This window comes from Moschus berezovskii, chromosome 24 (assembly GCF_049115385.1).
Source record: "Moschus berezovskii isolate FMDL1 chromosome 24, NW_MosBer_1.0, whole genome shotgun sequence".
Taxonomy (NCBI): Eukaryota; Metazoa; Chordata; class Mammalia; order Artiodactyla; family Moschidae; genus Moschus; species Moschus berezovskii.
The window spans coordinates 43,810,946-43,832,864 of NC_142483.1; the positions used below are offsets into that span (position 1 = coordinate 43,810,946).

The 21,919-nt window shown below is 38.2% G+C and overlaps 1 protein-coding gene across 2 annotated transcripts in view; it reads right to left on the reverse strand.

The window, feature by feature from the left end:
* Positions 1 to 21,919, reverse strand: part of RAD18 (RAD18 E3 ubiquitin protein ligase) — a 102,331-nt gene that overhangs the window by 70,703 nt on the left and 9,709 nt on the right. For both annotated transcript variants that reach the window (XM_055414376.2, XM_055414375.2), the window contains exons 3-6: positions 20,626 to 20,687; positions 19,354 to 19,424; positions 9,819 to 10,156; positions 4,320 to 4,419 (exon numbers count right to left, since the gene is read on the reverse strand). In XM_055414376.2, the coding sequence (XP_055270351.2) occupies positions 4,320 to 4,419; positions 9,819 to 10,156; positions 19,354 to 19,424; positions 20,626 to 20,687 (571 nt within the window). The remainder of the gene's footprint in view (positions 1 to 4,319; positions 4,420 to 9,818; positions 10,157 to 19,353; positions 19,425 to 20,625; positions 20,688 to 21,919) is intronic.

Below are 21,919 nucleotides of genomic sequence, written 5' to 3' on the forward strand. Positions count from 1 at the left end.
TCATTCAATTCTTCACCTCTTTAAAACATGTTTTTCCTAAAATCTGCCCATGGTTTCCAGGGAAAATCTCCATAAAAAGCTAGCTATCTCAGGTAATTAAGAGCATAAATGCTATCAAGGGTTAGGCTATCGATTTTAGAATATTATCATACACAGCTTTCTTGGAAAAAATTCTGATGCATAGGCAAAACTGCCTTCTTAAGCCCAAAGCAATCAATCATTTTGCAAAAGCACTAGATGAAATAAAAGACCTGTTGGGATAGTTAGGTTTACTGAACTTATTATGCCGATGAAAGAAAGAATTCTGAGTGTTGATGCGGGCATAGTATTCTTGTGGGATCATCTTCAAAAGAAGACAATTGAAAACAATAGCAAGAAACACAGCAGTGTTTTTTTCAACTCCAATTAGTTATATTAACAAATACATAAGCATTATAAAAAGTGTATTAGCAAATGTAACACAGGGAGCCCAGCCTGATGCTCTGTGACAACCCAGAGTGAGGATGGGGGGACGGGAGGGAGGCTCAACAGGGAGGGAATAAATGTATAATTATGGCTGATTTGAGTTATATGGCAGAAACCAATACAACATTGTGAAACAATTTTTCCTTCAATTAAAAAATTTAAAAAAAAAAAAAAAGAATAAGTGTATTAGTAAAATCACCACCTGGGGACTTCCCTGGCAGTCCAGTGGCTAACACTCTGCTCTCCCAATGCAGGGTGCCCAGGTTTGATTCCTGGCCAGGGAACTAGATTCTGCATGCTACAAAAAATCAGTAAATATATTTTTTAAATTGTCACCTGGCTCTTCATTGTATTTTCATGATGAACACAATGATAAGCACCAAGCTGCAATTACAAATATAACAAAGCCTGATCAAATGACTTTCTTCTACACCCTCCAAGAAACCAATTAATAAACATTACTTCTTTCAATGGAATATACAGAATTCAAGCTACCTAAGAATATTAATGACTTGAGAAAATCTTATAGACAGGAACTCCTTGACAAATTTTAATCAATCTAATCTGATTATAACCTAGCTGAGTATGTCACCTGGCTCAATGCTATGGCGATAAGGTGCTTAATAAAAATGTATTCAATGTACACACTACAACTGCAATCATTTTTAAATGAAATATCAAAATCTCAGGTAACAATGAAAAGAAACTTGAAAATAATATGCTTATCCAAAAAAAAAAAAACAAAAACCAAGATTTTACAAAGGACTTGCATATACCTAGTGGGCACAAGGCCATGGTGCTCAAACTTTAAAGCATCTCAGAACTACCTGGAGAGTTTATTAAAAAGGCAATTTTCAATCACTTTGCCACAGCAACTACCAATTCTGACTCAGCTTAGCTCTTAAGTGGAGATTTAAAATCTCTATTAACAAGGTTCCACATGGAAATCTAATACAAATGGTCCATGACCATATGAGAGAAAACAGTTGAATACAGACTGAAGACAACCAAACATTTCTCCATTAACCAATACCACCATTTCCTGGCAAGATTAGTTCTTTTATGCTCCACCAATAAAGACTAAAAGTCAGAAATAACTATTTAATTGCAGAAAAGCCTGAAAACCCTCAAGAGATTATATTTTTCTGAAGAGTGTTCTTCTTATAATGACAGCCTGCCTACTGAACTCTATAATACTGATTATAGTGATAGTGTAAGTCGCACAGTCATGTCCAACTCTTTGGGACCCCATGGACTATAGCCCACCAGGCTCCTCTGGCAGGCAAAAATACTGGAGTTGGGTGCCATGCCCTTCTCCAGGAGATGCTCCCAACCCAGAGATCAAACCCAGGTCTCCTGCACTGCAGGCATATTCTTTACCGTATTATAGCTGAATAAAAAAATCACATGAGGTAGCAAGGCCTGAAAAACATTTTGAAGGAGTTTATACAAGAATACTGTAAAGGACAGTTCATTAAGTCTGTACCTAAATCATGTATTTTATTAAGGACACATGATTAAACTTATGACTGTGAAATTCTAATGGAAAACTATTTGTTCACTGGCATTTACATTGAAAAGCACCAGCAGAAATCAACAATTTCTGTCAAGAATTTAAAAATATGATGTACACACTGCTATATTTAAAATGGATAACCAACAAGGACCTACTGTGTAGCACAGGGAACTCTGCTCAGTTGTTACAAAACAACCTAAATGGGAAAAGAATTTGACGAAGAACAGATACATGTATATGTATAACTGAATCACTCTGCTATACACCAGAAACTATCACAACACTGTTAATCAACTATCCTCCAATATAAACTAAAAAGTTAAAAAAAATGTTTAAATATGAAGTCTGATAAATGTTTCCTAAAACATGAAAACGACACTGATTTTTCTTCTATGATTTGGTGAAGAAATAGTAATGCATTTAAGGGTCCTCAAAATCTGAGGAAACCAAAAGGAAAAGGAATCTTTGATCACCTCTGATATGAATCTACAAAGGATGGGTTAAGGGCTGTCATCTACATTAAAAAATGGCCTGTTGGGATGTTGTGGAGAAATTTTTTAAAATATCATATACTCTTTTTATGTGACCAGAGTCCAAGATCAGGATGTGACTAAAGAGAAAGGTGGTTCAATGTCTCCCTAAGTGTATCTTTACAAATGCGAACTTTGCAAAATGAGTTATGAGAACAAAAAGGTTTTAGGGTTAAATAAATTTAGGAATTACTGGATTAAACAAAATCCGACAATTATGTTTGATGTAGGAATTCTCAAAGACTTCAACACACTAACTTGTACAGTGAACCTTCCTCTAAGAGAGAGAGAGAAAACAGTGCTCCTAAATTGTGCTAGAGTAACTGGCAGGATTATAGTAATTCCACAGAGCTCTTCAGAACCACAACTGGAACTTAATTGTACATGGATGAGTATATCTTTGGACAAACTGATGAGCTAAGTGTGTGAGAAGAAATATGATGGATGCACCTAGAAAAAGAGCAGTCCAAGCAAAATTACCAGTGCTGATTCCTTACTCTTCAAAGAGAAAACGCCCAGCTTCTATATATTCCCATCTCATTCTTTAGGGGAAAAAAATTTCTAAAGAAATTAGAAATTGAAAGATTAATTAAATGAATTAAAGATTCTTCATACCATTAGATTCTCACTGCTTATGGGAAATAATCCTTGTAATGATCCAGTTTCTTTATCCAAAATCTCAACTAGGCAGCCTAAAAATCTATTCTCATCAACAAACTTACCCACTAGGGGTGAGTACTGTGCATGCAAGACCTCACAGACCTCTGCTGCAGGGAGATGAGGACCACAGTGGCTTTCAGACACGGACACAGGGAGGGACAGCACAATCCTCCATCTCCACTTTAATGGACAGAGCCAATTTTATCTGTTTTGTATATTACGGTTCACTGTGCACTTTCATTTGAAAAAAAGGTTCTACTCAGAGGAAAAAGGTTAACTATCATGCTAAACACACACACACACACACACACACTACATTTCACATATTCCCTTTTGAATCTGCCCCACAGACAATACAACTGCAAGTTTATACATATGCAATCACCACACACACAACTATATTTCACATATTCCCTTTTGAATCTGCCCCACAGACAATACAACTGCAAGTTTATACACATGCAATCACGAGACACACACACACACACACACACACACACTATATTTCACATATTCCCTTTTGAATCTGCCCCACAGACAATACAACTGCAAGTTTATACATATGCAATCACCAGAGAAAATCATTGTCTTCAAAATGCAAGCCTACTGGTTGCATCCTTCCTGGAAAAAAATGGGTATTAAGGGAAGAGTATCTGATTTTCATTCACCAATGCTTAACAGAGACTGGTACATGGTTATGTGCTTGATTATTTATTAAATGAATAAATGACTCTGTATTTTCTGAAACAAAAACAAAACGTTCTGTACTATTTAATGTCATGTTGTATACAGTATATCATGTGTATATAGTAATTATTCAGAATTTTTGAAAAAGCTAGATTTTACTAATTTAAACTTCTAAGATTCTTAAGAACCAAAAAATGATTTGATGTGTTCTATATTCAGAGTCTAGTCTTGCTTTCTTGGGCCAAGGGCTTTATGGTAGTTCTAAAACTCTAAAAGAAGAAAATAAGCCTAAAAAGAACTGAATTCTAAATCGAATTTCTTAATAACTCAAATTTTATTAGCATATAGTACAGTTAACTAAAGGTGGGAGTTGTGGAGAGAACAAGGAGAGAGAATGGACAGTTGGCTAATATTTTTAAAAGCACAAGCCAAGTGGCAACAATTATGTTTCACTTTCTTACCTTCTGAGGCTTTCTTTCTTCTCCTCACGTGATAAACAGCTGTCTAAGTGCTTATTAATGTGATTTTCTGGAATATTAACCCCACAAACAGGACAATCCACTGTGTTTGTCAAAAAGAGAAAAAGATTTTATTATTTGTAGAAAGAGTAAAAATAATACAACCAGGTATCTTTCAACAACCAACATTAAAAAATGAAATCCAACCTTAACATGCACTTAGAAAAGCAGAAGAGAAAAAGAAGGACACCTCAGGGCAGCAGCAGTGGAACAGACTGCTTACTGGGCAAGGGCTACACTGCGGAAAATCACACAATTAGAATCCTGGCCTAGAAGAAGAGATTTCAAAGTCTGGAATTAGTTTTATTAGAAAGTGCTTTAGTTAAATCTTTCCTACCAAGCCATGACCAAGCCATAAAACTAATCTTGAGTTTATACCAAGTCTTAGGAACCATTCATGTATAGCACTGAAGCAGTCATAACAACCTGAGTAAGATAAAAATATCTGCCAGGGGAGCAGAGTGGGGGAAGGGTAAGCAGAGCTGGATAGAAACATGAAATGGTTGGACCAACTACTGTTCAAATTATTAATGACTACAAATTCATTCATGTAGCCCTCATTTGTAAAGAAAGGCATACCTCATTTTATTGTACTTCACTTTACTGCACTTTGCAGATACTGCATTTTTAAAATTTTTTAACAAATTAAAGATTTGTTGCAACCCTGCATTGCCAGATGATGGTCAGCACTTTTTTTTTCAACTGAAGCACAGTCGATTCACAGTGCTGTGTCAGTTTCTGGTATACAGCGTGCGTGTGTGTGTGTGTCTGTGTGTGTGTGTGTGTGTGTTGTCTGTGTGTGTGTGTACACACACACACTCTTTTTAATGTAACTTTCCACTACACACACACTCTTTTCAGTTTCTGGTATACAGCGTGTGTGTGTGTGTGTGTGTGTACACACACACACTCTTTTTAATGTAACTTTCCACTATGTGTGTCTGTGTGTGTGTGTGTGTGTGTGTGCGCGCGTGCGTGTATACACACACACACTCTTTTTAATGTAACTTTCCACTATGGTTTGTTACAGGATATTGAATATAGTTCCCTGTGCTATATAGTAGGACTTTGCTGTTTATCTTTTTTATATTTAATAGTTTGTATCTACTAATTCCAATCTCCTAATTTATCCCTACCCCACTCCCTTCACCCTTGGGTACCCATGTTTGTTCCTACATCTGTGAGTCTCAGAAATAAGTTCACTTGTGTCATATTTTAGATTCCACATATAAATTATATTATAGGGCATTTGTCATTCTCTTTCTCATGTACTTCACTTAGTATGCTAATCTCTAGGTCCAACCATGTTGCTACAAATGACATTATTTTTTTTATGGCTGTGTAATATTCCATTGCATACATGTACTATATCTTCCTTATCCATTTGTCTATCAGTGGACATTTAAATTGCTTCCATGTCTTCCATGTTCATGGCTATTACAAATAGTGCTGATATGAACACAGGGGTGCATGTACATTTTTGAGTAAGAGTTTTCTCTTGATATATGTTCAGGAGTAGGATTCCTGGATCATATGACAACTCTTTATTTTTTAAGAAAACTCCATAGTTTTACATAGCAGTTGCACCAATCCACTTCCCACCAACAGTGTAGGAGGGTTCCCTTTTCTATACACGTCCTCCAGAATTTGCTATTTGTAGACTTTTTAATGATGGTCATTCTGATTGGTGTGAGGTGGTACCTCATCCTAGTTTTGATTTGTATTTCTCTAATAATCAGCCTAGAATCCTTAGTCCTAAAAGATGATGCTGTGAAAGTGCTGCACTCAATATGCCAGCAAATTTGAAAAACTCAGCAGTGGTCACAGGACTGGAAAAGGTTTTCATTCCAATCCCAAAGAAAGGCAATGCCAAAGAATGCTCAAACTACCGCACAATTGCACTCATCTCACATGCTAGCAAAGTAATGCTCTAAATTCTCCAAGCCAGGCTTCAACAGTACGTGAACCGTGAACTTCCAGATGTTCAAGCTGGATTTAGAAAAGACAGAGGAACCAGAGATCAAATTGCCAACATCCGTTGGATCATCAATAAAGCAAAACAAGACCAGAAAAACATCTATTTCTGCTTTATTGACTACACCAAAGCCTGTGACCGAGTGGATCACAACAAACTGTGGAAAATTCTTCAAGAGCTGGAAATACCAGACCACCTGACCTGCCTCTTGAGAAATCTGTATGTAGGTCAAGAAGCAACAGTTAGAATTAGACATGGAACAACAGACTGGTTCCAAATCGGGAAAGGAGTACATCAAGGCAGCATACTGTCACCCTGCTTATTTAACTTATATGCAGAGTACATCACGACAAATGCTGGGCTGGATGAAGCACAAGCTGGAATCAAGATTGCTAGGAGAAATATCAATAACCTCAGATATGGAGATGACACCACCTTTATGGCAGAAAGCGAAGAAGAACTAAAGAGCCTCTTGATGAAAGTGAAAGAGGAGAGTGAAAAAGTTGCCTTAAAACTCAACATTAAGAAAACTAAGATCATGGCATCTGGCCCCATCACTTCATGGCAAATAGATGGGGAAACAATGGAAACAGTGAGAGACTTTATTTTCTTGGATTCCAAAAATCATTGCAGATGGTAACTGCAGCCATGAAATTAAAAGATGCTTGCTCCTCGGGAGAAAAGCTATGACCAACCTAGACAGCATATTAAAAAGCAGAGACATTACTTTGTCAACAAAGGTTCGTAGAGTCAAAGCTATGGTTTTTCCAGGAGTCATATATGGATGTGAGAGTTGGACTATAAAGAAAGCTGAGTGCCAAAGAATTGATGCTTTTGAACTGTGGTGTTGGAGAAGGCTCTTGAGAGTCCCGTGGACTGCAAGGAGATCCAACCAGTCTATCCTAAAGGAGATCAGTCCTGGGTGTTCATTGGAAGGACTGATGCTAAAGCTGAAACTCCAATACTTCGGCCACCTCATGCGAAGAGCTGACTCACTGGAAAAGACCCTGATGCTGGGAAAGATTGAAGGCAAGAGGAAAAGAGGACGACAGAGGACGAGATGGTTGGATGGCATCACCGACTCAAGTGACATGAATATGAGCAAGCTCCGGGAGTTGGTGATGGACAGGAAAGCCTGGCGTGCTGCAGTCCATGTGGTCCCAAAGAGTCGGACACAACTGAGCAACTGAACTCAACTGAGTAATCAGCCATTTTGAACATCTTTTCGTGTGCCTACTGGCCATCTGTATGCTTTCTTCAGGGAAATTTCTATTAGCTCTTCTGCCCATTTATTGATCCAGTTGTTTGCTTTTTGTGATTGAGTTTTATGAGCAGTTTGTGTATGTTGGATATTAAGCTCTTATTGGTTGCATCACTCGGAAATAGTCCGTAGGTTGTCTATTTGCTTTGTTTATCGTTTCCCTTGCTATGCAAAAGCTTATATATTTGATTAGGTCCCATTTGTTTATCTTTGCTTTTATTTCTACTGCCTTGGGAGACTGACTTAAGAAAACTAGTATATTTTACCTACATTCTCTTCTAGGAGTTTTATGGTGTCATGTTTCATATTTAAGCCTTTAAAACATTTTGAAATTACTCTTGTGTACAGTGTAAAGGGTGTGTTCTAAGTTCACTGATTTACATGTGGCTGTCCAGCTATCCTAACACTACTTGCTGAAGAGACTGTCTTTTCTCCTACTCTTGCCTTCTTTGGTGAACAGTGAGATGGTTAGCATTTTTAAGCAATAAAGTATTTTTTAATTAAGGTGTGTACATTTTTTTGAGACATAATGCTATTGCACACATAACAGACTACAGGATAGCATAAACATAACATTTATACACACTGGGAAACAAGAAAGATCAAAAGACTCACTTTATTGTGGTATCTGTCCTACTGCAGAACAGAACTCACAATTTCTTCAAGGTATGCCTATATAAGTGTAGCATTAAAAAGCAGAAACAGAATCATTCTGAAACTGATGGAGTTCCAGGGACCTTTGGAGGTGCCTCAGGACCTAGAGGCCACCATGAATAACAGGCAGGGATGTGGGGGAGGTGAGGTCCTCCATCTCCACTTTAACGGAGCAAAGCAAACTTTATCTACTTTACATGCTATGGGTTCACTGCAAGATTTCAAGTTCTGCTCAGGGAAAAATGTTATCAGCTTAAAAACACTGCAATAAAAACTGTCAATTGATCAAAAGCTGACCAAAGATAAGATATGCTAGGAAGTACAAGAGAACAATTCACCTATCTGTATGAAATGCAAACACTCAAGTACTAATGAACTAATTTCAACCTAAGTTTAGTAACCACTAACAGTCCTGTCGCTAAGAGTCAGACACGACTGAGCGCCTTCATTTTCACTTTTCACTGTCATGCATTGGAGAAGGAAATGGCAACCCACTCCAGTGTTCTTGCCTGGAGAATCCCAGGGATGGGGGAGCCTGGTGGGCTCCTGTCTATGGGGTCGCACAGAGTCAGACGCAACTGAAGCGACTTAGAAGCAGTAGCAACAGCCCTGCACTATGTGTGGTATGGGCACACAGATGTCTAAGACAGAGTTTCTGCCTGAAAGGTGTTCTGAACTTCACTGGCAATAAGATATGGAAACAAGAGGTTAAACAAGTTGACCTAGTCTTCAAAAAGTAAAGCAAACTGTCCAAAAAACAAGTGCTGCCACACTTTAGTGATGTGAGAGACCGATACCATATATCGTAACTGAAGAATGGTTAGACCTAGATAGAGTCTGGAAAGGTGGAATGGGGTTGGCAGACATTTTCAGTCAAGGCTCAGGCAGCAAAGATTTCAGGCTTTTGGGGGCCAGATGGTCTCTGACCCAATCAACAAACTAAGTCATTAGCATGAAAGCAGCTGCAGACAACAGGTAAACAAATGGGCATGGTTGTGGTCCAGTGAGGCCCTGTTTATAAAAACAGGTGACAGGCTATAGGTTTTTAATCCTTGAGCATTTTCAAGGAATAAAGGGGAGATCAGCTTGGCTAGAGCAGAAGGATTTTTGAGAGGGAGAAATGAGAAACAAGGATGGACAGGTAGGGTAGCAGTCAAACTGTCCAAGGCTATAAACGCCAGTCAAAACAGCTTGGAAGTATTCAAGTGACGATATAATAAGATAAAAAGAGCTCTTCATTATTAAATTGGAGCTGATATGAAGGATGAGGGGGAGAAGAAAAGCTGAAAAACAGAAAGCTATGCCATATGTGAACCAGAAACTAACTAAAAATGCTTAGTTTTTCATTCCATCAGCCTGAATTCCTATTCTATGAGAAGAAAGGGAATGTATTTGGAAGCACTGCCTCCATCCACGTGCGAGGCTATTACGAGGTAAGAGCTAGGCTGCCCTTTTCCATCCTTTCCCCACAAAAATCCTGCTTATTTATTATGTCATGTGGGATGAGAAGGTTTCCACTAAGAAAATAAAACATGTGAAAATAATTTCCTACCTTTAGTAACTTGTTTCAAGGCTGATGTGGAGGGTGTCTCAGGAACACTATCCTCTGAGGAACCTGGAGCTGACTTTTCTGCAGAAGGTGTCCCTCTGGTCTTCTCAGGAGAGCTCAGCTTTTTCTGAGGGCTGAATTTGCTTTCATTCTCCTTTATCAACAACTCTGACGCAGAACCACCAGTTTCTTTGATCAAGAAATTCTCCATTAACTTGCTTCCTTGTTTTAATGAATGTCTGAAGGCTACAGCAGCGTGTGTTTTGGTAGCCAGGTTCTTTGAAGAGGAGGAAGCAGCAGAGATGGGTGTTGACTCTAAAGCAAACTGCAACAGATGATTCCTTGAAGCACAGAAAACACAACAGATAATAAAGATGTCAACCTACATATACACAACTTAACTGACATAAGCTGTTTTCTCAATTAACATTTGTTTCTGTGAAATACAGAACTTACTGCATAATGGCAACCAGTGTTTCTTCTAGAATAAAATACAAAGCAATAAATCTGACTTTAAAAGCAGTTACTCTGTCTATAAAAGATAACAAAGGGACCTGAGATTCTGGCCATGGAGAATAGCTTATACGAGACTTACTCTCCAACCACAAATAACTTTAAAACTTCAACAAAACATACAAAACCATTTATAAGCATGATCTATAATCAACACAAGGCTCTATCCCTGAGACAGAAGAGAAACTTGAGGTGATCCAACATTTCCACAAGAATTTCTCATGGAAGCATGCTCTGGGAGTTGGGTATTAAAGTCAAAACAGGGACCAGTGATCTCTCTGGGTAGAGGGAACAGAGATTTGAGCTCTGGGTAAAGGCTGCTAGGACTGGAGGAACAGGGTGCTGAGCAGGGAGTAGCCACAAAACACCCTAAAATCTGCTGAGAAATGCTCCTCAATTACTGATCATCTCCGGGGCTGAAGAAGCATAAGACGAAGTCACAGAAGACCTGACAGGAAGCAGGTGTTGTGAAGCTGAGATTCTCAAGGGCAGGGCAGGGAAACTATTGGAATCTGAGCCCAGCCAAAACTGAGAGACTCTGGTAAAGATTCTAGACATTCAGCTGAAACCCCACAAAGGCTACACCTTAAGAAGAAGGATTTTCCTCTAGAAATAGAAACAAAAGTGAAACAGAGCAAATCTAACAGAAATCAAACCAGGCCTTGATGGAATAAGTGAAGAGCTAGGAATTTAACTGCCTGTCAGAACAAAATTCAATATCTTTCAAAGGAAGACAACTCACAGCCTCTATAACATTTCATTCATAATATTCAACACACATTTTAAAATTACTAGGCATGCAAAGAAGACATTAGCCACTAACCAAGAGACAAAATAGTCATTAGAAGCAGATCCAGAAGTGATGAGTAGCATTAGAAGAAATTCAAAAGAACTCTGACCAATATGTTAAAGAAAAAAGAAAAAACAGACAAATGAATAAAATAATGTATACTCTAAGAGAGAATTAAAATCCATCCCAAAAGGATAAACAAAGAAAATGAAATCGAGGCAAAACATAACCAAACTACTGAAAAAAATACAGAGAAAATCTTTTAAACAACCAGAGAAAAATAAGAAAGACTACCTCTAAGAAAAAAGAAGATAACAGAATGACATCTTAAAAGTACAGATAAAAAAACAAACTGAATCCTATTCCTATTGAAAATATGCTTCCAGAATGAAAGCAAAATACATTCTGAAGCAAACAAAAGCTAAAAGAATTCCTCATCAGCAGACAAGAAATACTGTAAGAACTATTCTTGAGCATAGAGAAAATGATTATAGATAGAAGCATATAAAGTGTCAACAAGAATCAACAGCTCCAGAAAAAGAAAATATGTGGCTAAACACAACAGTATTGACTTTTAAAATACACTAGCAATGTCTTAGGGGATTTATAACATCAGTTCAGTTCACTTCAGTCACTCAGTCATGTCCGACTCTTTGCGACCCCATGAATCACAGCACGCCAGGCCTCCCTGTCCATCACCAACTCCCAGAGTTCACTCAAATTCATGTCCATCGAGTCAGTGATGCCATCCAGCCATCTCATTCTCTGTCGTCCCCGTCTCCTCCCACCCCCAATCCCTCCCAGCATCAGACTCTTTTCCAGTGAGTCAACTCGTCGCATGGGAGTAAAACAACTCAAAACAGTAAAAAAGAGGAATTAAATAATGCAAAAATATTACTGTAACCAATTAAATACAAAGATACACACTCCAACTGAAAGACAAAACTTGTCAGACTAGATTGAAAAATAAAATAAAATGCAACTATATACTATTTAAAATAAACCATTTTATAAAGATGCAGAAAGATTAGGGGTAAAAGGATGAGAAAAGATGTACCACGTAAATAAATAAAAACCAAAAGTCAATGTGACAACAACAGACAAAATAGATTTTAAGGCAAAAGCACCGAGAAAGAGGTGCATCTCACTTTGACAAAATGATCAATTTAATTAGAAGCCATAAAATCATAAACTTTATTATTTCATAGCATAGCTTCAAATGTATAAAGCAAAAATCGACAGAACTAAAAACAGATATAGCCAGTTCACAATAATTGTTGGTTTAAATAAAAGTGCATATGCATTTAAACACACCACTCTAACAAAACAGACAAGAGTCAGTAAGAATACAGAAGATCTGAACCAATCCAATTAACCAAATTGATACAATTAACAAATTTAAAACATCATATCTCACCAATGGAGAATATACAATATTTTCAAGTATACATGGCACATTCATTAGCATAGACCATGTTCTGGGCCATAAAGTAAGTCTCAAGAAATTTACAAGGAATGAAATAATTCAGTATATCTTCTGTGACCACTGTGAATTCACATGAAACTCAATAATGGAAAAATAACTAGAAAATTTCCAAATGTTAAGAAATGAAGCACCACACTTCTAAATAATTCCTCAAGTCAAACAACAATGAAGATCAGAAAATATTCTGAACTGAACAACAGCTTTGGGGTTCACCAAAACAGTCATTGCTGCTGCTGCTGCTAAGTTACTTCAGTCGTGTCCGACTCTGTATGACCCCATAGACGGAAGCCCACCAGGCTCCCCCGTCCCTGGGATTCTCCAGGCAAGAACACTGGAGTGGGTTGCCATTTCCTTCTCCAATGTGTGAAAGTGAAAAGTGAAAGTGAAGTCGCTCAGTCGTGTCCGACCCATAGCGACCCCACGGACTGCAGCCTACCAGGCTCCTCCATCCATGGGATTTTCTAGGCAAGAGTACTGGAGTGGCTTGCCATTGCCTTCTCCGAAAACAGTCATTAGTGAACAATTTATAAGTTAATAGAAAAACTGAAAATCAATGTCCTAAATTTCCAATATAAAAGGTTAGGAAATTAACAGCAAATTATACCCAAAGAAGACAGTAATAACAGATACTAGTGAAAAAGTAAACATACAAAAGAAAATTAGTAAAGCCAAAAGCTGGTTCTGTGAAAAAATGAACAAAATTAGGAAAGCCCTAACAAGAACAAGCAAGACAAATGAGTGAAAATACAAAACCCAAAAACAAAGAATTAAAAGGAGGTATCACTAAAATCCCCACAGAAATTCAAAGATAATAAGAGGATATTATAGACACTTCATACCAATAAAGTTATAATTTTAGCTGAAATGGACAAATTCCTGGAAAAAGACTACTCATCAAAGCCAACAAAGGAACAAACAGAAACTTGAAGAGTAGTATTATATATAAAAGAGATTCAGATGTAATTAAAAACTTTCCTACAAAGAAAATACATCTTTGTGAGGAAACAGAAATAAAGTAAAAATAAAGAACTGCAATCATTACAAGTCTTTCTCTTCTAGGATCTGGGTTTGGTACAAAGAAGGTTCTCAGAAAAGCCTTCATCTCATTATAACAAAGTAAAAGGCACACTATTCAACTGCTGGATAAAACTGTCATTGATAAATCAGTTCCAAGCTACTACAAGGGTACACCTTTCAGCAAAGTGTCTATCCTGGAAAGAACTCCTTTTTGTTTTTATTCACAATTCAGATGCATCTTACTCTTCCAATTTGCTCTATTACTTCAACACATGCCAAAAAGAACGTGGCAGAGAGTTGCACCATGGCAATAACAACATTATGCCTCATGCTAAAGTCAAAATTCATTCACTTTTCCATGTTCCTGCTAATTTCAGCAGTGGAAATATCACAGAGAACAAAATAGTTTCTATCCTTCTGAATCTTACACTATAGTAAAGGAACAGGGAAGAGACACACTCAACACAGGTAAAAAGAACTATGGGGGAAAACAAAAGGAAGCCGACAATGAGGAGGGGATGATACTCTTTACAGGATGGTCACAGAAGATCTCACTGAGAAGATGCCTATGAAAAACAGAGTCCAAAGAAAGCGGAGAATTCAAGGATGTGAACATCGAGGGAAACACTGTTTCACTTTTTAAGTACAAAGTCTCTAAGATCAGAGTGTGATCACCACGTTTGAGAAGCAGGGAGAGGTCACTGTGAGGGGAGCAGAATAGCCCAAGGGGAAAGAAGCAGGTGAGTAAGTCAGGGAGCCTGCTCTATAGGGCTGGGAGGGCTCCCACAGAGACAGACAGGATTTTTACTAGAATGAGACAGGAAACCACCTCGGAACAACATGCAGTATGACCTACTTTTTATTTTCAAGGATCACTTACGTTGCTGCCCTTAAAGGAACTGAAAGAGGACAAAAGAAGAGCTAAGAAGGCCACAAAGAAGTTATCACCACACCGAGGCTGACGCTGGCTGGCAGAGGATAATGTTGGCACAGTGAGGGAAAGTTGTCAGATTCCGCAGCGACAGCAAAGACAGAGCCAATGGGATTTACTGATGGAACAGAGTGAGTGTGAAAGAGAGGGGTCAAGAATGACTTTAAGGTTTTTGGCCTGAGCAAATGAAAGGAGGGAGCTGCCATTTACTAAGGAAAGGAAGACCATGGAGCCGCAGATTGGGAGTGGGGTCTGGGGGACGGCAGAGGGAACTAGAGTTTAGTTTTGGTTTTAAGAGGTCCAAGCAGAGGTAAGTGAGACAAGCAGTTGGATACATGAGGCTGATATCTTGGAAAGAGATCTAGCTGAGAAGTGGCTTCCAGCCATAAATCTGGACGCTATGAATGTATAATTGGTATTTATAACCATGAGACTGTTTATGGCAATTTACATAACTTAAAAATGAGCTGTGTGAAAATATTAATTCCAAAACTGATACTGAAAGTTGAATTGCTAATCTTTCCTTCAATTTTTCTCACTCCTATATATTAAATTGAATTGGCATTACAACACCTCACAGCATTCATCACAGACATTCAAATGGATGAATTATGGACTTTCAAAATAATTGTGACTCAATAAAATATAGGAAAATCTTGCCCATTAGTTAACTATACAATAACTTCACCTTTTCAAAATGTGGCTAAGAATCAAAAGTGAAAACAGGTCTCTGGGTAAACACGGGCAGTCATAAAACCCATGCAGACAAGTCCATGGACTTTGGTGACTCCTCAAAGTCCCTGCAAATACTTGTTACAACCAGGACATGCAACCTGGGACCATTTGGTTAAACAGGCAGAGGCCCACCAAGCACAAGCTCTCATCAGCTCCCCAGGGCACGCACATACATGGATCAGAGCAATACAGTATAAATACATTACGCATATAGGATAGTAATGACAGGAACATTTTCTTGGGTTCCTCTGTTCCAGATACAGTACTATACTGGGGATCTTCTAATATATCTTTTCATCTCTAATCCTTATAGCAATTCCTCAAAGTGTCCACAATATTATTCCCATCTTTCAGATGTGGAAAAGAAGTTAAAAAGGATTAATATCTTGATCACACTCATATCAAAACTAGTAATGTCTGAAGTCTGTGCTGATGGATGGCAGCAACCATCACAATATTGTAATTATCCTCCAGTTAAAAATTAAAAAAAAAAATCAAGTAGGGTCAAGATGGAAACCTAGTTCTGCCTGAACCCAAACCCAGTCTGCTTTAAACTATACTATCAGGAAAGGTGAAATTATACTGTACATTCTTTGTTTAAATTTTTAAACTTGAAATAAGCACCTTGAGAAAAATTCATACCTCAACAGTGGATAAACCAAAGCAATAAATGATGCTCAATATGCTGAAGCTGTAAAAATTATAATACACATGCAGACTGGCTGCTGTGAAAAAATACAAAAACAACACTTTCCTACTTAGGTCAAGAATAAAGTTCCACTTAGATAACAACATTCTAAATAAATTTCCAAATAAATATATTCTATATTTAAAAATCTAATAAATATATTCTAAATGTTGTATATAAATACAACAGTCTCTTAAGAATGTTACTTTAAATAAAACCGAATCACAGGGGGAAACAAACTTGTTTCTTGAAAATAAAAAGTAAAAGAAGAAAATATAAGATCTGCATGTCAGCCCTGTTCCCAAAAACCTCTGGAATTATTTCCAATACTCTTCTGGTATTTGGTTTAGAAGATTACATTTTTAAAAATCATAATATCATAAAATGGCAATGATAGGAAAGAGAGGAAGAAATAAAATTAACAAACTATAAATGTCTTACATTTTATTCATAAAAATAAACTTCCTCCCTCACTGATCTTAATCCAGATTTCAAACAAGTAATGAAACCGAATAGCTTGAATTTTATCCCTAATTTTCAAATGAAGTACCACAGCACTTCAGATATGACAAATGTCCAAAAAATGTTCACCATAAAGCAATTCCAAGAAGGCAGACAAAGAAGCAAATGATAAAATCCATCCCAAACCTACAGAGTATGCGTCCTACTTCACCAAACCCACTATAAAGAATACTTTTGGGGGAGGAGAGAAGAGACTGCAATCATTCCAAGGCTTCCCTTTAAGTTACCAAAGGATCTATGAACCCAAAGATATCGATAACTTCCCTTCAACAGACGCTGTTCTTTGTAACACTCCCTGTTTCCTAGCAGGGAGGTTGTTAAGCTCTCAATACCAGCTGAGGAAAAAAAGAAGCCATGAGATACAATTTTACCATATGAGAAAAAAGCAAACAGTCCATCAATTCCTTTTCTTTTTTAATCCCCAATCAGTTCCTTTCTAAATATACAGCTCCATCTTTTCTCTTTGACTTCAAAATCTAACTGATGAAGGACTTGGAAATAAGAAAAGCAGGACTTCCTGGATGGCTCAGTGGTAAAGAATCTGACTGCCAATGCAGGAGACGTGAGTTCAATCCTTGGTCCAGGACGATCCCACATGCTGTGGAGCAACTAAGCCCACGCACCACAACTGTTAAGCCTGTGCTCTAGAGTCCTGGAACTGCAACTATTAAGTTCACGTGCCACAACTACTAAAAGCTGTGCACCCAAGAAGCCAGTGCTCCACAACAAGAGAAGCCATCACAGTGACACCACGCACTGCAACTAGAGTAGCCCCCGCTTACCACAACTAGAGAAAGCCGGTGAGGCAACGAAGACCCAGCACAGCCAAAAATAAATAAATAAGGAGAAAAGCTATCACTTTACTTATGAGCATCAGAGAATCTCAGAGTGTCTTAATCTAGGAAAGTATACCATCTTCTCATGACTTTGCTTAAGGAAATAACCAACCAGTCCATTTCTAGAATGCCACATTCAGTTCAGTTCAGTTCAGTCGCTCAGTCGTGTCCGACTCTTTGCAACCTCATGAATCACAGCACGCCAGGCCTCCCTGTCCATCACCAACTCCCGGAGTTCACTCAAACTCATGTCCATAGAGTTGGTGATGCCATCCAGCCATCTCATTCTCTGTCGTCCCCTTCTCCTCCCGCCCCCAATCCCTCCCAGCATCAGACTCTTTTCCAGTGAGTCAACTCGTCGCATGAGGTGGTCAAAGTATTGGAGTTTCAGATTTAGCATCAGTCCTTCCAATGAACACCCAGGATTGATCTCCTTTAGAATGGACTGGTTGGATCTCCTTGCAGTACAAGGGAATCACAAGAGTCTTCTCCAGCACCACAGTTCAAAAGCATCAATTCTTCGGCGATCAGCTTTCTTCACAGTCCAACTCTCACATCCATACATGACCACGGGAAAAACCATAGCCTTGACTAGACAGACCTTGGTTGGCAAAGTAATGTCTCTGCTTTTTAATATGCTATCTAGGTTGGTCATAACTTTCCTTCCAAGGAGTAAGCGTCTTTTAATTTCCTGGCTGCAATCAGCATCTGCAGTGATTTTGGAGCCCAAAAAAATCAAGTCTGACACTGTTTCCACTGTTTCCCCATCTATTTCCCATGAAGTGATGGGACCAGATGCCATGATCTTCATCTTCTGAATGTTGAGCTTCAAGCCAAACTTTTCACTCTCCTCTTTCACTTTCATCAAGAGGCCTTTGAGTTCCTCTTCACTTTCTGCCATAAGGGTGGCGTCATCTGAGGTTATTGATATTTCTCCCGGCAATCTTGATTCCAGCTTGTGCTTCTTCCAGCCCAGCATTTCTCATGATGTACTCTGCATATAAGTTAAATAAGCAGGGTGACAATATACAACCTTGACGTACTCCTTTTCCTATTTGGAACCAGTCTGTTGTTCCACGTCCAGTTCTAAAAAAATGCCACATTAGGCAAGTTCAAAGGAGTAAATCTGATCATCTTTAGGATGCAAACCAATGAATAAACTTGCAATTCTATTGAAAGAAATTTCTTTACAGTTTTGGGAGCAATGTAATATACCGCTAAGAATATTCCAACAAGCTTGGAAGTCATTGAACTTAAGTATGCAGCCACCTAGCCATTAACTAAACACAGTACGTTCCTACTAAAATTTCTTGCTTGGCCTGAATGATTAAAACTAAGTCAATATATCATCTGATAAAACAGGCCTTTTTAAATTCCTCTGGGTAACCACTCACTTAACACCATCATGCACTTGACAGTTAAGAAGTAAAGCTACAAATCATAAAAAAACCCGCAATTACATATTTCACGTTAAACATCATTTTATACATGCTGAGCAAATCAGAGTCAGAATGAGTGGATTAATATAGAACAGACACAGAAACCGTAATACATATATGTGTGCACACACACACAAGCATAGGCCACCCAGCTCTGTCCACTGAGCGGGTTTAGAAGCAATGACACCCGGTAACAATGAGCATACCCAGCTCCAGATCCTGATTTCTAAATACCATTCCCCAGTGAAAGGAACCAGGGCTCCTTGGGAACATGGCTGATTCTAATGCTGGGCACAAAAAACAAAAGATGAAGCTGAAGCATTTCTGAACTACTCAAAAGTAAGTGCCCAAATTTACATCCTAACTTGTTTTTCATACAGGAGACTTTCTGTTAAGTAAAGGAAGAGACTCTTATTATGATCAGATTGTTCACATGTGATTAACGACTGTGGTCGTATCCTTTCTTTTAGCACTAAATATGCAACACTGCATTCCCTAATCCTCAAAAGTCAAAGAGCACAGGGAGGAACACATATCAAAGGCAAAAGCAGTTAAGGATTAGTCACAAAATTAAATCATACCGTGCAAAATTCAAGCTTTTTACCAGTTCATCTAAAACGCGGTTATTTTTCAGGTCCGGCTCTGTGACTGTCTAGAAAAGAAAAACAACAGATGGAAAAAGGTCAGCAACAATAATTAACTTGTCATAATCTCATTTTTGAAAATGTGTGCCCCATCCTCCTGAGATTCCCCATCCCACTAAGTCTTCCAGGAAAGCCTCAAAATAAAGTTCATTTATCTCATACTAATATGGAATTTTAAAACAGTGAATCCCTATCTGCTGACTGGAAGTCTGATTCAAAACTCTCCAAAGCATCTGGTAAGAACATATGCACTTTGTACTGCCTAAAACAAAACCTAGTATGAACAAGACTCCTTCTTCAAAATGGCAGCACTCAGTTTCCCTCAAAATTTCTCCTTCAAAGAACAGAGATGCTCTTTTAAGCAGTAAGCAGGAGGAGCCTGAGGTGCTCAAAGAAACTTTAAAAACAAGACTGGTGTTCAGAAATGCAAGAGGAAAACAATAAACCCAGTAGCTATTTAGCATGAATAATGAATAGCATGAATATTTTGCATACAGTTAATCTCTGTGATGATACCACCTTGAGGACAGCAGCATCCCCAGTTGTTGTAAAGAGATTAGGCTTGAAAGCAGAGTGAATTCAATGACATCCTGACACCAGCAACCTGCCAAACTAGAACCGAAACCCTTAAATAGCCCCAGTGTCCTTTCCACCAGATTCTACTACTTTTCTTTCTTTACTCCTACCTCCACTTCCTTTCCCTTTCCACCTACCTTCTCACCTATTTCAACTACATGAAATCTTTCGGAAACTGTAACAAATTTTCTGGTGTTTTTCTTGAAGGTCTGATTTGGCCAAGAGCTAAGGGGCCAGTTAAACTAAATCTCTGCCTGCTACACAAATACTAAAATATCAATCCTTTGCAAATAAATGATCCTTCCATCAGATTTTCTACACAAGTTGAGAAATTTTAAAAAATGAGGAGCCATAAAAAACATAGTTCATAAGATTTAAAGTGTGCTATATCCTGATCTTAAAATTAGCTTTTTCTTCCTAAAAAACATTTAGGTTATCAGAAATCTTAATGAAGAGTTGAACAAAGCCCAGTTCTCCATGTATGTATTTTAGAAGTCTTTTCTGAAAATGTTTTTGATATAGCTTAATTCAATAATCATGTATCCTCCCATGGCTTATGTGTATACATAAAGCAGAAATATCTTCACCAATCAGTTAGCTTTAAAGGAAAAAAAGAAAAGAAAAAAAACTCACCACACAACAAGTTGGACATTGTGTTTTATAGGACAGAAATTTTCTTATACAAAGAGAACAGTCTGCAAAAACACAAATGCAACATAATCAATTAGTTAAGCTGTATAATAATATTGGAATCTAACTTCTAACGTATTTACATGGTGGCTCAGATGATAAAGCGTCTACTTGCAATGCGGGAGACCCGGGTTCAATCCCTGGGTCAGGAAGATCCCCTGGAGAAGGGAATGGCAATACACTCCAGTACCCTTCCCTAGAAAATTCCACGGATGGAGGAGCCTGGAGGGCTACAGTCCACGGGATCGCAGAGTTGGACACGACTGAGCAACTTCACTTGCACTTTCAACTTCTAACAAAAGTTGATTTAAGCCCCAGAATATTTCCACCATCTAAGGTCTATCATTATAATCTTAAAATTCTAGTACATGGACTCTAACTATACACAGTTGCAAATAGAACTTAGTAGCATTCTTAGGAAAGCGATACATATCAAATAATAGTAATCCTGAGTCCCTGCTGCTGTGGCTAAGTCGCTTCAGTCGTGTCTGACTCTGTGAGACCCCATAGAGGGCAGCCCACCAGGCTCCCCCGTCCCTGGGATTCTCTAGGCAAGAACACTGGAGTGGGTTGCCATTTCCTTCTCCAAAGCATGAAAGTGAAAAGTGAAAGTGAAGTCGCTCAGTCGTGTCCAACTCTTAGCGACCCCATGGACTGCAGCCTACCAGGCTCCTCCGTCCATGGGATTTTCCAGGCAAGAGTACTGGAGTGGGGTGCCATTGACTTCTCCAATCCTGAGTCCCTAGCACATCACAAAGCTATAAGCAACATTTATCTCTCTATATATCTTCCATCTGCAAAATGAAGGAAACATAGGTAAGAACTAGGATAGTTTTGTATAAACATGTCATATATCTCCACTGCCTAGCATTCTAAAATATAAATTTTGAAACAAGATCTACATGTGTGTTAAGAAATAATATATATCAGATTATCAAATTAGGGATTTCTACATCCTAACTCTAAATAACGTCCTTCATCCTGCATTTAACAAATACTTTTGTAGCAAGCGCTGTTATAAGGAAAGGTTTTTGACCTCAAGGAAAGCAGTGAGGCTATTACATATAATTCAGTGTATTAAGGACAATGTACTAGGTTTTAACAATTTAAGTAGAAATTGGCATGAACTAAATTCCTCGCACCCAAGGCAGTGTAAAATGATGTCCCCAAACCTGACAAATAGAATGGCATTGCACTAGCAGCTACTCTGCTATTAGCACAAATGCACTTTAGTGAA